Consider the following 13949-nt stretch of genomic DNA (forward strand, 5'->3'; position numbering starts at 1 on the left):
CATTATAATTTTACTAATGAAATAACTGTATGTGCTTTTATCACATCTAAGACCACAATCTACATTGTACAGAATGCTATTAATGTAGCATTTCATAGCATATTTTTAATGATCCAAAGCACATCTTGGTTCCAGTTGTGATTTATAAGCGAAGTATAAGTGTCAGAGATTGTTATAATAGCTGCTTCTCAATTGCTAATGGAAACTTCCAGATGCAGTCTTTTCCTAAATGTTTTTTTTTCTGATGGGAGAGGGAATCTTGTTAAGAGAGACCTTCCATGGTGTATAGAAGCTAAGTCTCAGTCTTGTCCAATTTGTGGAATGGTTACATTTTTTGGATAACAGCTTAGTTGCTAAAGCCAAGGAAGAGACAGCTAGACAAGCCGCAGGAAGAGTCACCAGTTCTAACTCTTGCTCTTTTCTCTAAGAGAAACTTAATTTATTATTTTAGTGAGGAACACAGTGATTGTTTACATAACAAATTAATTTCAGTTTGCTATTCTTATAGCAGCTTCACTGTTGGCTCTTAAAGAAATTCCTCCTCTTGCTGCTGTTCTTTCAAGCCTAACTGAAACATTTTTAGTTCATAAGAAACAGTCTTAGTTCATTCGGGTATGACCTAATACAAATGTTAAAATATCAAACTTTGTCTTCTGATCTATTTTCTACTACCTTATAGAACACTTCATTAAAAATAATAATAGCAGTGTATGAAAGAAATGAAATGGCATCTGATGTTACTGCCTACACAGCATACTGTTAAATAGTAACAGAACTCCAAGAAATAGGTTATTATCCCGCTGAATAAATAATATGTTGCTCTGACGCATTTGCAGCTCTATAAGGTAAGTCTAAAAAACTTCTGCTTGGTGGACTTTCAACTGTAGCAGATGCAGAGAAGAAAGGACATACTCTATGCCAAAGAGAGGAGGAAAAACATATAAAATTTTTCATTTATTTAAATATAACTTCATATTTACTTCCATAGAAGGGCATAAGAAACACTTACGAAGGAGTAAATTAAAGACATTTTCTTTGAGAATTAGAAAGAGACAGTCATTCCATGTCAAATGAGTTGGATGGAGAAATGAACCAAATCAGAGGAGGAAAACAAAGGAACACATAGAGCACCCATACCTAAACTTATACAAGATGATCAGGCATAATTCATAGCACAGGTAATATATAGCCCTTTTTTTCCTTTATAAAAGGCAAGTAACGATATTTTACAGCCATCTTTGGGGTGGAAAAAAGTGGCTGTGGAGGGGATGAGAAGACTGCAACAAGCTGAGGAAAATTTTTTTGCCAACAATACTGGAAAAAGAAAGCCATTAATCTTTAGGCTCCAAGGAGGACAAAAAGAACAACCAATTCAACACTTACTGCAAAATAAAGTTATGTGTAAAAGAAGTGTGGTGTTCAATTTATCTATCCCAGAAATACTACATACATATCATCTAATTTTAATTGTTGTATTTTGCAAATCTAACTTTTATGAAACAATTTCCAAAAAGTGGTTCATTAATTGGAAAAGTTTCATAAGCTTAGAGTGTGTACAAGCGTTATGTTTGGATTTCCCTAACTAAGCTTAGGGAGAGCTAAATGGCTGTGTGCACAAGTGATCACAGGGCTTAGGTCACCCTGAACTAGACAAGAATTAACTTTAGATCAACTAAGTTCTTGTTCTTCTTAGACAAGAACTAACTTTAGGGCTAGGGACGCACACTCAAAAAGCCTGAGCCTGAATTGATTAAATATTTGTACGTTAGTCAAACCTGGCTAGGCTAAACCAGCTTGTAACCAAACAGACATCCCCTCTGGACAGAAGAAATGCAGGCACATGCCTGCAGTGGCTCAGGCTAGAAGCCAGGGGGCATTAGAGCAGCCCTCCCTTCCTTTCCAGAGTGCTGAATTGAGGGGGGGCGTGGCCAGGCCCCGGCAAGATGTTCCGATTAGGGAGGGGCCCCCTTCCTCCCTTGCTCTTGATAACACAGCAATTGAGTTACACAGCAGGGAGTTACACAGGGAGTTGTTTTGTTTGATGAGCTGACAAATGCTAACAACAACCTCTCTCATTAGCTCAAGTTCTTCTTAAACAACTTTTTCCAAGGAAGGAACAGAGGGACATTACCAGTTACCTCTTGATTAGCTACAAAAAGCCCATAGCCAGCACTGCCCTGTCTCCCTTTGTCCAGTCTCCCATAGCACAGACTGTAGCCAGCATGTGGTATAGTTTCACAGTTTCTAGAGTCGGAAGGGACCTGAACAGATCATCAAGTCCAACCCCCTGCCCTGGACAGGAACACATGCTGGGATCATAATATCCCAGCCAGATATCTATCCAACCTCCTCTTGAAGACCCCCAAGGTAGGGGAGAACACCACCTCCCTTGGGAGCCCATTCCAGAGCCTGGCAGCCCTAACCGTAAAGTAGTGCCTCCTGATATCAAGCCTGAACCTACTCTCAATCAGTTTGTGGCCATTATTCCTTGTTATCCTAGGTGGTGCCCAAGGGAACATAGCTTCACCTATTTTCTGCTGGTCCCCCCTGGTGAGTTTCTAGACGGCCACCAGATCCCAGGCCACCAGTATGTTAGCTAATGCTGAGAGGCATCTGTGTAAGGCAGAAGAGAGGGGGAAATCCCTGCTTGAACAGGGAGTGGCGGGGGGGGGGGGGCAGGAGCAGGAGTAAGCCAGGCAGATGCCCTGCACTCTCTGCCACAGCTACAGCCAGGGAGCAAAGGGGAGGAGCCAGCTCTCCTGGGCTGGAGCAGAGCCCCACTCAGAGCTGCAAAGCAACAGGGATGTTGGAAGACTCTGATTTAACTTAAACCAGGAAGAGGTCTAGGACAAACATTGCAAAAATTGCTTTGACCCAAATCACTTAAGTCTGATACTACATTCAACCAGGTTTATCTTAAACCTTTTTCAGCTATTTTCAAGCTGGTTGATGTGCACTGAACATCTGCTCTGTTACAGGTTTAAACAAGTTTCTCATCACTTAAACCAGTTTATGTGTAATGTCTGTCCCTAGTCCAGATCAGCATGGGTTAACCAGTTCTAATAAACTCACACACATCTTCCCAGCACAGCTCTAGGGTTGGGAAAGCCCAGTTACTCTCCACAGCCTCGAGACTCAGCTGTTCCTCCCTATCCCCACCCAACCAGGATATTTCAGCAGCCCCTGACTAGTCCCCCCTGCCTCCAAACCAGGTAGCCTCCCCTGCAGACCCATCTCCTTCCAGATCTACCAGTCCCTGGACATAAAGTAAACCACCTAAGCCTGAGCCAGGTCCTGCAAACACCTGTTCACAGCCATAGGATGCAAAAGTAAACATTATTTTGTAAACTCTCTCATTCAAAGAACTTTAAAGTGTGGGTGCCAAAGTTCAACTCTGACATATGCCAAAGTCAGCAAAGTCAAGGCTTTAAAATTTGCACAATTTTTTAAAAAACTGGACTAGACTGTAAAGTCAGGTTTTTTTTTAACAATAATTCAATCTCTGATGGGTATATATATACTGCATCTTTAAAAAGTCAAAATTTGGAACTATTTGGCCATACTATTTGTTGTATGACAGTATGCTTATGAAAACAGAAGGCACAACGTTAAAATCTTTTGTTATTTCACTGTAGTCAAAACAGCTCATTGCAGCCAAAGAGTCTTCAGGAAATTTTATTCTGAAACAGTTTTGAGGAAATCATCTACATGTACTCCAGATAAAGTCATGTACCCAGCTAACAGAGACACTAATTTTCTTTCCAAATGGGTCAAAACATTTTAAATGATGCTTTTCAGAGATGTAGGGTATGCCTCATTGAAAAAATTGTTCCAGAACAATACAAAAAGGATAAAAATACTGCTTTTTTCTAAAAAAGAAAGTGATCTCCACAAACCTTGATGGCTTCAGAAGAAGCTCAGACTGAAGCAGCTTTTTTAAAAAAAAAGTTGCTAGAGGCTTTATACTCCTGCAGGGAATCCTCAAGTCAACAGAAATTAGGCTGAATTAGCCTGCTTCTTGAAAGCTGCTAGAGAGATATTTTTGACCTTATTTAAAAAGGTTTGCTGGATATTGTGCCATCCGTTAATCACATTAAAGCTCATCTTTTAGTGATCTAACACAACTTTATGCCATCAGGTATTATTTAGAGTTTAAAATAATATTTCATAACATACCTCAATTGCAGCCTTTGCTTTTCATTACTATGAAAAATAAATTTATAGTCCACTTCAGGAAAGGCACTCAGTGCTACAGGTATGATTGCTACATGTTGTGGGGAATAGGACTGAATAAGAAATCTCACAAAGTGACTGACCCTGCTAGAAGTTTCTCCCTGTTAGATTTCCCGCTCTGTTACCTTCTGGGAACATGTTAGCACAGTTTAATGGGTGACAGAGATGTAACATAGATATGTGGAGGGAGGGGAGAAAAAAAAGGAAAGAGAGAAGTGAAGGGAGCTTAACAGCAAATCCCCAAGCAATACTTTTCTAACACTGAAGAACAAATTAAAAATGACTTTGCTAGCCTAGTATAGTGATACAGACTGGAGCATCATTTCAAACATCTCCAAACTAGCACGCAATTTAGACAAAATTATTTTGCATACAGGTCAGCTGTGATTAGTTCAGACTATACATATCAATGCCCCTGTGTTGTGCCATCCAGCAACATTTCAGGAGTAGCATAGTAATCCTTCTCTTTGCAGTAGAAAGGTCTAAAATATGTCCTTTAACTACTGATCCTCTATTTTTCATGATCAATAACATATTATAAAACACAAGTAATCATGTTTCAATCACTCAAAATATGAGTATTTATCTCTCAAAGTCTAAGAACTTAGCTCTACACTTATTGTAAAAACAACATTTGAATGTAAATTAAAATTATGTACAGAAAGGTCAAATCAATGTTTTGAAACTAGTGATCCTTAACAGAGAGCTAAGGGAGGCTTTCCCTCCTTATAGAAAGGCATACAAAAAGGACTGCCAGTTCAACAAGGTTTCTTCATGCAAGAAAAACCCCCACTGATTTTATACTCCCACATCTACCAAAACATCAGATTATTAAATCAAAATCATATAAAGGAAATAAAAGTTTTAGGAGTCAGGTATAATGCTTTAAAATGCCATATTATAAAAACATTTCCATCCAGTCCGAAGTTTGAAAAATAATTACTATATTTTAAAAACTGTTAAACCTATGGAAAACAATGTTTAAATAGTTTTAAGCATGCCACTTAAACCCAAAACAGTAAAGTGTATCTTAAGGTATATCATTGTTGAATAAATAAATAAATAAAAGTAATACCCAAAGAATGAAAATAAAGATAAGCACCAAAAGCATCTTTCTCTACTTTTTTCAAGCAAATCTTTTCCGTTTTCCAACTGTATGAATTAAACATAGTTTCTGCCCATTTCTGTACTTCATTTACTGGAGAACAGGGCACTGCCAACACTGATATGATGCCAACTGGACATATAGGGGTATTTTTTATTTGTATCTTTGTGATCTGCCAATATTTATTTTTAAGTTTTAATGCTAAATTTAATATGTAATATCACTTTCTTCTTATATAATGAGTAATAAACAAATATGTATGGATATAAACCTGTCTTCCATACAAACAAGTGAATTTATACACATGCTAATTATGTTACACACACAGCTCTTCTCGATCTATCTTTATATCACTATATAACTTGCAAAAATAAGCCTGCATTTGTGTATGTTGGGGGGGGGGGAAGGGGGAGGAAGAGGGAACAGCCGTGAGGAAGTATTTTACTTCCAATCTTACAGTAAGTGTTTACAATTATTTGTAAATTGAGATGTGGGGTTTTTTTTAGACACTGGACAACAAAAACTCTTGTGTAGAAATTTCAGGGCTACCAGAAGGGCCTGAGCTTGCAAACACTTAATTCACATTGATAATCCCATTGTTCTGAATATGACTACTCATGTGGGCAAAGTTACACATATGTAAATGTTTGCAGGATTTGGGTTCTACATTTTTTTTGGTAAATACTAATACTAAATACTAAATACTGTAATATTAAATAAATTTTTAACACAGCACTACTGTACTGATGTACTGTATCTAAAAAAAGTTTTATGAGCAAGGGCAACTACTCAGCTATTCCTCTTAGACAAATCTTGTAATCCTTTGAAAACAACCTTTACATATGGTAGTTTCACTGTTTTCAACACAACTATCTTGATGAGTAAAAAAGATGGACTCCAGTTAAACGTATGCCAGTGTCTATGTGTTTACTTGAATAGCAGTTTTTTTGTTTTTGTAAAAATAGTAATGCAGAGACGATATCATCAGCAACAAAAAAACATTAAAAATGGTTTCACTATAACTATGATAGTAAAAAGCTTGCAACACAGTAATAATAGTAGTGATAATGACAACAGCAGCTTTAGCAACTACTCAACATTTTCAGGCAGATCTTTATTTTGAACAGAATAAAATAAAAAGTTGATAGGAAAGGAGTTTCACACTTTGTTTACATTCATATATTTATTTTAAGCATATTTTGTCATTTAATTACTTGGTAATCATGTCAAAAGGATCCAATTAATATTGAAGCCCCTTTCTATTAGACGTATTAACTTACAGGAACCATAAAGTAAAATTTCATAAAACAGCTAAGCGACTTACAAAAACACTCTGAACCCTATTTGCCAATCAAAATCATCAGGCTTCAGAATCCTAAATGATTAAGGTATCTCTCAAATTGAACTTAGATACCTTATTTAAATGCTTTAAAAAAATTTACGTGTGCTCTTTACCAAAAAAAAAAACAACCTTACAAACTTCTGAAAAACAAATGTGGGAAAATCTGGCAACCTAATAACTTCATCTGTAAAAAGGTGCTACAATAAATTTCGCTGTAATAAAATGTATAAAGCCTATATACAAAGCCTACAATATGGTCTGAGGAAACGAATGTTTTACATTTTGAACTACAGTGGCTTCTATCTACAAATGTGGCCATCACCTATCAAGAAAACAACAGTACAAGGTTTTCTAGGGTTAATTAAAAGTGTATGTAAACATTTTCTTTTAATCCAAATGAGCCACAAGGCAGAAGCTCAAACTTTTATTCAGTCATGCATCAGCTTTGTTGTAGTAACTAGACTTCTACCTCACTTGTGCTTCTAGTATAAGTCTGATAAAACTTTTATATTCATGAGTCAAAGGTTAAATAAAGGAAAGGAAATGTTTTCTGTCAAAGAGTCAGGTAACCACTAACAGTCCTGAACTATCAGCAGGAATCTAACTTCTAGTAATCAAATAAAACTAAGGAAACCGCCTTTCCGTAGCTAAATGTCTAATGTCTAGGGGCTACTTTTCTGTCTGGAAAATTGACACAAAATGTGTAAAATTGAAACATTCTGCTTCTAAGGGATTTGCCTAAAGGAAAGAGTGAGAATGCTTCAAGCATGGTTTGATTTGAAGAACTACAAAGGCTTACCATATAAACCTGTCTTCCTTATTAGAGTATTTCATTTGGAAATGTAGGTGACAATTTTACACTCATAAAATTTCATTAATCAAGTCTAAGGCTGAACATTTTAATTGTACCCTTTGCATGTCTCAGTGTGAATAAGGTCAACCTTATATCCAGTCAGCAGCAGGAAGATTTTTTGACAATATTTTCAGAATATCTGAAAGTTTAACAATTTAGGCATCCAAAATTTAGAAGAATCACACCTTCTGTACCAATTAAAAATAGCATTAAAATTATTAGGCTAATTCAGCTGTGAATTTGCAAATTTAGCCTTCATATAGAAAAGTGAATTTGGAAAAATAATCTAGTAGATAGCCACAATCAGATTTATTTAAAACATACTGACTCATAAGAGGATACCCCATTGTTCTTGTGTATTAGAGGGTACATTAACTGAAAAGTTCGAGGAAACTATGCACACAGCAGGAATCCACATTGTGAGCTCCACAAAGCAGCCGTGTTGTTTTAAAGAGCCCTGCAAGGAATCACACAGAACTCCTGGGGGGAAACCCAACCCTTTTTTTTCCTGGTTGTACTATGTGGATGGTTATTCACCTATTTGTAATGTTCTCAGGGGTTTGACAGTTGTAAGCAGAACCTGTACAATCTTTTATTTCAGACTGTGTTAATGTACATTTTAGTATAACGGAAAGATGTTGAATTTTACAATTACATACATGTGCCCGTACATGTATGCATTGGAATATCTTTCGTTGTACCAGCATAAGGAAAATACACTTAGAGGTGTAGACATTTTATAAACGCTGATAAAATATTCTAGTTAGAGACAACTCTGGCTATACTTTTATGCATACACCGAGAAAGATTCCCCCCAACTTATATAATGAGCATTCGTATGTGCAAAGAGAGTACCTCTTCTACTATTTACTCTCCAATTTACATCATGATCTTGTGGCTGAAATGCAGGACAACCCTGATTAAAATTTCAGAGAAAAAAATGAATTATGGGAAGGAGGGACCCATGAACCAGAAAAGACAGTCACCCACAGAGAACTTCAATCCCTGCTAAAACAGGGCCTCAGGACAAGCACCATCATCCAGGCAGCTAGCAACTGCACCCCAATAACACTGCTTTACCAACCAGATTAAATCTGGTTACTTTAGCAGATTAAGACTGGCTAGACTATGACATGATGCTATTTATACGAGGCTGTTGCATATTCTTTCTTCTATTTTCCATTCACTGATCTGCCCACTTTCTAAAGTTTCTTTTCTTTTTTTCTGGCCTGAGCCCTCATGGGCTCTCCTGTGTTTAGTTAGATATTACCCTTTCAGTTCAGTCAGTAGTCCCCAGCTCCTTCTGCCCATGACCTTCTCAAAGTTATCCTTATCAAAGCCGCCGGCAGAAATCTTTAATAGAACATTTAATACTTTTACAAACAAAATTATTACCTTTTAGAAGAACAGCATTAATATATTTTTTTGAGTTAAATAAGCATGTATTAGGGACAGCCAGATGCAATCCCAGTAGAAATCTGCTTGTGAATCCTAATGCATTTGGTCACTGCTAATAAATCGTGGATGCAAGCTGGTCTCTTAGAGTTTCAGCACAATCTCAGCCTACTATTAACATAAATGAAATCTCAAATTTATGAAGCATACATTCTAAGTATTAAGGAATACTTGATACAATTGTCTTACACAGCCTGCTGCTTTCACATCACATTTCATTTGTATAAAGGAAACAACAGAAAAGCAATACTCATTCTGATGAAGCCATTTCATACCATACCAAATCTTTCACAGCACTATCTTCTAGAAACCAGGAAACAGCAGGAAAAGTTTTCCTTGCACTCAAGTAGTATTTTTCCCCTACCCCCAAGAGCTTTAAATGAATGAGTTACCAGTCCAGAAGTACAGTTCTATAAAAACGGGTACTGCTATATCTTTAACACTACATTGTAAATTTGAGATTGTCACAATAGAAGTAAGAAAGGCAATGTTTTTATTATGGCTTAGTGAAAAATTATAGCTTGTCACTTTTCATTTTCCTAGTTATTTCTGCAAAGTAGCAGACCATCGGCCAGATCCTCAGCTGATGTATATCAATGTACTTCCACTGAACTTAGCGGAGGTAGTCAATTTATACAAGCTGAGGATCTGGATCCATCTCTTTTTTTGAAAAGGAGATAAAAATAATGCCACTTATGTATTTCCGCATGAACATTTAGGTGTCAATAGCTGATGAAAGATTAGAGAGAACTCAGACAAAGGGAGGAGCACATACAGAAAATGGGTTTTTTTTAAAAGGAGGGAACAGGAACATGTGCATATGTTTTCACTGAGCCTCAGCAAAACATAACAGAAAAGTATAGGAAAGAAAACCACTCAGTATATTCCAACCTCATGCTCCCAAAAGCCAAAGAGGTGTATTTTTTAAGTGATTTTACTAAAGAATTATTATTATTTCCATGGGAAAGTCAGTTAATTTCTATGATAAAATGTGGACTTGTTCACATTACTTGTTTGGACAAAGCAGAAAGTAAACAGGCAGCAATCATTTCATGCTTCCCCACACACGTGCATGCATGCACACACAGACACACACACCTTTTTCCTTATTATTTTTGAAGCCTCCAAAAAAAGCAACATTATTACAATACATTACAGTCTTCTGAATACCCCAGTAAAGACCAGGTGAAATATTTTCAGTTAAAACATGTTCTCTATGTAAACTTCTCTACTGCCTGCTGCACTTTCTCCCCTATACATGTTGGTAGGTCAAATGGTTTTCTAGATACATTGCCCAACTTCCAGATACCCTGTTTCTCAGTTCCTCTTTACAGGTTGCCTGGTTCCCTCCTTATTCTTCAGGATACCCAACCCCCAGTGATGGCTGTAGCCACTGGTAGTGACACGCATATGCACATATATGGGTGCGCAACTGTCTCAGGATGCAATTAGGATTCTTAGAATTGCCTTAGGAGTCTTAAACCCACCCAGTAAGCAGTATCTAATCAGTATTACTACTTCTTTTGCAACTTCTCATCTGCTGTTATAAGAACCCACTTCACACATCAACCCAGAAAAGCTACATGATATTACTGTATTTCTTAAATTTCTTGTTATTTAAGCAGAAATATTTTAGTGCTAAAATAAATTTCATAAAAGTAGTTTATTATTTTGCCAAAACTCAATAGTTAATTTTATTACTGAAAAGGGAAACAAAACTGTAGACAAGTATAACTAAGTATTAGAAGAATTTCAAGCCATTTAAAAGCCCCAAATCATTTTAAATCACAACAAATATAAATCTAAAGTATACGATTGCACAGAGTAAGAAATCCCAGCTTTTTCTTATACTCACTCACCTCAAAATACAGAGGCAGGCCTTCCCTCCTGATGTCAACCGGCAAAATCCAAACCTTTGTTTACTTTCAATGTCTGTAAGCACAAAGGTGAAGTGCTGTCCTACTTGGTTTTGGGACACCCTAAAGAAATTAGACAAAAAATGAAAAAGGCAAAATTAAATATTCTGAAGTGAGATGCAAAAGTCTCAATGATACAAATACTTTAACCTGTAGCAGTGATAACTGTATTTTTCTTGGGAAAGAACAGAACAGCAGCATCAACTTTGAAAAATGGTAATATAGTGACATATTTTCATACATCCTGGAAAGAAGTTCACTGTTTGTCCTCATCTTCAAGGTACTCAGTGACTTGGCCCAGGTTATCTAGAAATCTGTCTAAAATTCCAAGCCAAAAGCCTGGAGTGTTTAAAGGTTCTGCTGTTTGTTGGGGTGTGATTTTTTTTTCCCACTTTTGGCCCCCAAAAAAGCTCTAGTACAGATGGTGTTCACCTGCAAAAAAGACCTTTGATCAAGAGAGCTATTTTCATTTGGGAAATTGTTTTAAATTGCACCCATAAAAAAACTCTTTTGATGGTAAGAGCTTCATCTCCACTTTAATGGATGACTAATTTAACACCTATAAGTTTACAGAAGAGTAAAAAAGACACTGTTCCTAAGGCTTAATGGAACTTTTTACTACAAGGGTAGTGTTCACCTGTGTAGGAGGCATGTACACGCGTGCACTTGTGCACGCGCACACACACACAAACACACATTAGTTAGAATACCACTGAAGTTACAAAATCAAGCATTCAAAAGTCAGGAAATGCTATGAAACATAGGCTGCTGTTACCTTTCCAACATGTTAAAGGCTTCTAAGACAGAAGTGTATGTGTTTTAAGACAGGAAAAGACAAGTTAAGTGGGCTTTGAGCATCTCAGAGTTATGCCTTTCTGGCCAAGGATGATCTCCAGCTCATGTTAGGCAGCTCATATTGCAGTAGCATTAGCCTATTTGGTGGGGTGAAAACAAAATGGAAGCAGTCCTCCAGCATCCCAGGATATAGCATTTCCAGCACCCCTACATAGACAATGGTGAGGGGACCAGGGGACATTACTCATGAAGAAAGACCGAGGGAACTGGGCTTATTTAGTCCAGAGAAGAGGAGACTGAGAGGAGACTTAATATCAGCCTTCAACTACCTGGAGTTGGGTTCGAAAGAGGGTGATGCTAGACTGTTTTCAATGGAGGCAGAACAAGGAGCAATGGTCTCAAGTTGCAGCAAAGTTAGTTTAGGTTAGATATTAGGAGGAATTTTCTCACAAAGAGGGTAGTAAAATACTAGAACAGGTTACCCAGAGAGGTGGTGGAAGCTCCATCCTTGGAGGTTTTCAGAACCTGGCTAGACAAAGCTTTGGCTGGAATGATCTAGTTGAGGATGGTCCTGCTTTGAGCAGGGGGCTGGACTAGATGAGTAGTCATCAACCAGGGGTATCCGTACCCCGAGGGGTACTTAAAAAGGTCGTAGGGGGTATGCAGAATTGATGCAGCCAATAATGTGGCTAAATGCTACATGCATGCAGGCAGCCAGGCGTGGGACTGCAGCAAATTCTGGAGTGGCTGTAGCCCCTCCTGTAGCCCCACTCCCAGTGCCACCACCGCCCACCCAGAGTGCAGCCCAGGTCAGGAAGAGTTCGGCGCAGCCCTGGCCACAGTCTGCAGCTACAGCTTGGCCCGCCCCACGCAGCAGGCAGAGCTGGGGGCACACACGCCCCCCCCATGCCCTCTCAGAGTGCATGCAGTAGCAGGAGCTGCTCCCCTCATTCCCCCCAATGAGCTGCTCATGGCTCCGTCCCAAGCTCCACCCCAGCTGTGCAGTGCCTGCCCCTGCCCAAGCCCCAGCCACACTACTATCCTCACTGTGGGGGCCTCAATTTGCTTCTCCTCCCCACTCCTTAAAAACAAGAAAAAACTATAAAGGAGTACATGAGCTGACACTTTGAGACAGAAGGGGTACACTTGTTAAAAAAGGTTGAAACCCCCCCGACTAGATGACTACCCCAGGTCTCTTCCAACCCTAACTTCTATGATTCTATGATTAATGCCCCTGACTGGCAGATAACTAGGGAGAGCTTGTAGTAAGCTGGTGAGCCATAGGGATGGGAGAGGAGGACAGGTGAACCATAGGGGCCAGAGGCTGTACCCTAGAGACTGGGGTGAAGATGAGGGAAAGAGGCTGGAAAGTGGGGGAGCCTGGCAGCTCCTAGCCACACCCCTTCTCCCCAGCCCTCTAGCAGCAACTCAAAGCAGTGCATGTCAGAGTGGGTATTATGCAACTGTTCACAGCACCTGCTAACAAAATACCGCAGAGTTAGCATATTCAAACTGTAATGTCTAACAATACTTACAATGGGTGCATCTACACAAGTTATTTACTGTGGAGATGGCTACTTAGCTCTGCAGTAAACATTTCAGTGTCTACACATGTGTCCCTAGGTAGGATTACCATATTTCCAGTTCCAAAAATGAGGACACCTGTCAGGGAGGCGGGGGAGAGGTTATATGATTGTGGTGGGGACAATGATATGAGGATGCCCTGCCCATTCTGTTGCCCCTCACTTCCAAGCCACAGCCCCCACAGCGCTGCTGCTGACCCCTGGCTCTGCCAGTGACCCCTCACTCCCAACCCATAGTACCCCACCACCCTGGGCCATGCTGGTGCCCCTCACTCCCAACCTGCAGCCCTCCCATCCCTGCTGGTGCCACTCACTCCTGACCTGCCCCCCCATCCATGCTGGTAGCCCTCATTCCCAACCTGCAGCCCCCTGGCACTGCCAGTGCCCTGTACTCCCAACCCACAGTCTTCCACCCTACCATTGCCCCTCACTCCCAAGGAACAGCATCCCTGCCCCCCACCCCAACCTGTTGGTGCCCTCACTCCTGACCCGCAGTCCCCTGGCTTCCCCCAGCCCTGCAGCGCCCCCAACCACCTTGCCCCTGCAAGCAACAGCACCAGTTCACTGCCTGCTGCAATCAAAGGGCTCCCCCACCCCCTCCACCACTAGAGAGGCAGGCACCTTTCCCTCCCAGCAGCCCTGCTGGGTACCTGGACAGCTCCCCCCC

The 13949-nt window shown here is 39.6% G+C and overlaps 1 protein-coding gene across 2 annotated transcripts in view; it reads right to left on the reverse strand.

Annotated features, from left to right (window-relative positions):
* DENND1B (DENN domain containing 1B) overlaps window positions 1–13949 on the reverse strand; it is a 356403-nt gene that overhangs the window by 154923 nt on the left and 187531 nt on the right. For both annotated transcript variants that reach the window (XM_019502038.1, XM_019502037.1), the window contains exon 5: window positions 10848–10967. In XM_019502038.1, coding sequence (XP_019357583.1) covers window positions 10848–10967 — 120 coding nt within the window. The remainder of the gene's footprint in view (window positions 1–10847; window positions 10968–13949) is intronic.

This window comes from Gavialis gangeticus, unplaced genomic scaffold (genome assembly GCF_001723915.1).
Source record: "Gavialis gangeticus isolate Ggan-Ray unplaced genomic scaffold, GavGan_comp1, whole genome shotgun sequence".
In the NCBI taxonomy this organism is placed as follows: Eukaryota; Metazoa; Chordata; order Crocodylia; family Gavialidae; genus Gavialis; species Gavialis gangeticus.